The 3,758-nt window shown below is 40.4% G+C and overlaps 2 protein-coding genes across 3 annotated transcripts in view; one reads left to right on the top strand and one right to left on the bottom strand.

Moving 5' to 3' along the window:
* Positions 1–3,758, bottom strand: part of pnrc2 (proline-rich nuclear receptor coactivator 2) — a 4,035-nt gene continuing 277 nt past the window's right edge. Inside the window, exons 1-3 of one of the 2 annotated variants that reach the window (XM_027012556.2) lie at positions 3,706–3,758; positions 2,874–3,090; positions 1–2,672 (exon numbers count right to left, since the gene is read on the bottom strand). The exon at positions 3,706–3,758 is cut by the window's right edge and continues 277 nt beyond it. In XM_027012556.2, the coding sequence (XP_026868357.2) occupies positions 2,184–2,651 (468 nt within the window). In that variant the 5' untranslated portion in view covers positions 2,652–2,672; positions 2,874–3,090; positions 3,706–3,758 and the 3' untranslated portion in view covers positions 1–2,183. The other variant, XM_027012558.2, reaches the window with a different exon arrangement.
* Positions 3,475–3,758, top strand: part of cnr2 (cannabinoid receptor 2) — a 10,633-nt gene continuing 10,349 nt past the window's right edge. The window contains exon 1 of the mRNA XM_027012560.2: positions 3,475–3,497. Coding sequence (XP_026868361.2) covers positions 3,475–3,497 — 23 coding nt within the window. The remainder of the gene's footprint in view (positions 3,498–3,758) is intronic.

The following is a 3,758-nucleotide window of genomic DNA, read 5'->3' as shown; positions in this document are numbered from 1 at the left end:
GGGGGGCAAAAGGAAAGGGAGTTTATTTTTTTTAAACCAAATTACAGTGCTTTCAAAAATATTTTAGTATCCACCAATTACAATAAAATGGGCTTTACATTTCTTTTTCACAGTGACATTTAAAAAGATTGGGACAAATTCAATCCAATCATCAGGGAAAATGGCAGAGACTTTTACACACTCACATTAGGAAAGATACAAAAAAATAATGTAAAAAAAAAAAAAATAAAAAAAAAAAAAATCCAACACCAGTACTTGGAACAGTGAACTACAGTTGTACAGCAGCATGTATCCACACGTGCGCCTGCGGAGGAAAGACTTAAGTCTGGGTACAAATAGCTGCGGCTTAACAAATTTTTGGGGAAAGGTTTATAATATACATCTATGACAAAATATTATATATTATAATATATTTTGGGGGTGTGGGGGTGTACAAGTCCCTTCAAATCTTAATTTTCTCTTTTTTTGCCTTTTTGTTGCACTTAAAGCTTGTTTTCACCCTCTGCACTGTGCATTATACAAAATACAAGAACTATGTGCAAGATCACCAGCAACAAATCACACAGTGCAGGGGATTTGATGTGCTGTAGGCTTTTTTTTTTTCTTTTTTTTTTTTTTTTTTAAAAACAAAAATAATTTCAGCATTTCAAACCAAGCCACGTGTCTTCAGCATGACTTACATTCAGTGTTATTACTAAAAATACTTTATCAGCAAGGCTGAAATAACCCTGCACAATGTACAATATGCTACAATGTTTTATACATTTCATTATTTACATGGCTCTATTACAAATATCCAAGTCTTCAGCTTTGTTTTGTCATCTTTCAAATGGCCGTTAACACTATTATGCAGGAAGTACCATCACATGCACACACCCACTACAACCTTTAAAATGCATAACGGGGAGGCCGCTTCCTATCCACCTCAAAGAAAAGCAGTCTTTAGACACTTTGTTAAACTCTTTCGCTTTTGAGCACAATTTAACAGCAGTGCAAGTTCGACATCAAGCACAAAGGGGGGGGGGACAGAAAAATGGCAGGCTTCAGGTATTACCTTGACCTGAAAGTGAATGCCTGCATGTTCATATCCATATCATATCTTAAATGCTTTGTTTTTAGTGCTTCGAATACACCTCCCATCACCACAGGCTACACCAAATAGCAAACAGGTTCATGAAACAGGACTGAACCAGCCAACAAGCTGGAGTCCTGGTGCTTGAGCCTTCCCCCGCAGTTTGCCATGTAGGTGTTGAGGGGACCCGCAAGGCTTAAAGTTTAAATGTTACTGATTGTATTAAAATCATTTCCCAAGAAAAACTAATGCTTCACTTCTTGTGAAATCTATGGCACTTGTTCTCATGTGATGAAGCAAAGGGGACTCAAATTCAAACCATATTGCTTTAGTGAACAAAACCCAACAGGAATAATGCTACAAAAGAACATGCACAAACCTTGTTGCATTTCAAGACCCATAGTGCAGTGCGCACAGCGCATTAAAAAATATATATACGGGAGTTGAAAGTACAACACCTGTGCGCCACGTTTATATCTGACTGCTTGATGTTAATCACATGACCAACACAAGACAGCTTGTTCTTCCACATTCAGATTACCATGTTCTCCCTTAAGGACAAATTCAAGTAGCATCTCTCCCCAAAACAAAGGATACTGACTAGCACCAAGAGGCTTCTGCAAAAGCCCAACATGATTAGAACCTCATGCTAAAGTTATGCAACAAGCTTCTATATGGAGAGGAAATAAAACAAGCCTGTGCAGCACAGATATGGTCAAGCATTCAGCGCGTCGCCCCAGTGGAGGCAAACCACACAGGAATCACTAACGGCCAACAAAAAAAGAACAAAACAAGAGTGTCTTGGAGCAACACAGATGACAAGGAAATCCATCTTATCATTTGTCAAGGAGTGCAACTCCACCAAGAGCTCTCCCACCTGCAAGGCTGCAGCTATGCAATACCTGCCAAGTTACACATTTTAAAAAATTATGTAACTTAAAAAAAAAAACAAAACCCACCATTAGCAGACATCTCTCTGAAAAATGGTCACCTCAACACTAATATAAAATAACTTTTTAAAAGTTTATTACATCGCTACAGCGTTCCAGGAGGGCAAGAGGGCAAAGTAGAGCCTTCAATCACTGGCTTTGAGAAATCGGCAGAGTCCTTCTCATGCCTGCACCTTTAGGAGGCTCTTCAGTTGAAAGGCCATCATCTCACGGCGATCACAGGGGCCCATTGGAAGTGACACCCAGTGGCTGGGGGGTTTGGGCAGAACACTGGGGGATGGGGGATCACTGAACTTGGCTCCTGCATAACTGTGGCCACACTGGGCTGCCAAGAGGTCTTTCAGATGTGACACAGCCCCATCCCAGTTCTGGTCATATGCTGCAACAAAATGCATGGAGGTGCTTTTTTCTGTGGACACGGCCTGCCGCATCTCAGGAGACCGGGAGTAACCACTGCCCTTGTCACCCCTGTGGTGGCAGCGGGATACTGTTGGGGCGCCCGAAGATGTTGCAAGCATGTCTTCGTTTTGGTTATGGCTCCTTTGCTTGGCCCTGCCAACCTGGTGGGGTTTTTTCAATGCATAGTGAGGGTGGGACACTGGAATGTTGCATCTTTCACCACCTCCCATACTTCTCACACTGGATGTCACCTTAAATCAAAGACAAAATATATAAATTACTAAAGCACATAATTGCAACTGAGGAATTATTCTGAACGGGTAATCATTAAAAAACAACAACAACAACAAAAAACCACAAGTATAGAAGATATTGAAAATTGCTGGCCAGACATCGCGTCATAACTCCCCCCAACTTCCACTCATTTTCTAAATAAGTGTAGGCGTAGCTACCTTTTTGTTGTAAAGAAGTTGAATGCGTGGATGTTTTTACTTCTTAATTTCTCTTCCCCAATCGGGCTCCAGGTCCTCGAAGTAGTCGACCTACTCCTCACTGCACATCTATGTCCAACAAATTCTGAGGTTTTCATGTGCCAACGAGCGATGTTTCCTCGTGAAGCCGAGCTGAACATCAATTCACCTCGGCACACGGTGCTCTCGGAAGCCGTCACTATGAAGATCATTTCGAAATTTAAGACCTTTCCTTAGATATGTGGCTAGGTATATCATTAATTATAATATATCTTAGTTAGCTATAGAGCAGAATTAGCAGTTAACTGCATACCTATTTCTATTTATTTCTTCGCAGCTATGCCAGCTAGTTATCTTAACAAGGTTAAGTAAACAGAGAACCCTCCAAAAGCACCTAAGAGGACAATACTTAGTAAGTTAAATAAATAAGACTCCAATGTTAACTGTTAGAAAGGTTTAGCAACTAAATTTATCTGATCTTAAAACATACTTACCCAGCTAGTCAGCTAATTTAACCATACAGCCTATGAAAATACTTTCGACCTACAGCTAGATTTAAATGAAATATTAACTCGTTGACAGTATGACCAAAGACTGCAACTTGACGTTTGTGGTAAAGCCAGAAAATTACGAATTGTTCTTTTTTACTCGTTAACACTGAACGCAAAAATCTAGGTCGTATTTTCTGGCTCCATACCAAAACAAAGAAACCACTCACAATATGGCGCCAGAGCCGCTGAAAAATATGCAGCGAACTACCTAACATAGCTAAGTTAGCAATCTGGCTTACTTGACTAAACAAAAAGCAACATACCGACTTCCTCGGGGCTTGATGGCAATAGCCCTTCGACTGATACAGGTCGGTTA

This window comes from Electrophorus electricus, chromosome 7 (assembly GCF_013358815.1).
Source record: "Electrophorus electricus isolate fEleEle1 chromosome 7, fEleEle1.pri, whole genome shotgun sequence".
Lineage (NCBI taxonomy): Eukaryota > Metazoa > Chordata > Actinopteri > Gymnotiformes > Gymnotidae > Electrophorus > Electrophorus electricus.
Note: the sequence above shows the minus strand (reverse complement) of the source record. Positions and strands in the feature narration are given on the sequence as shown.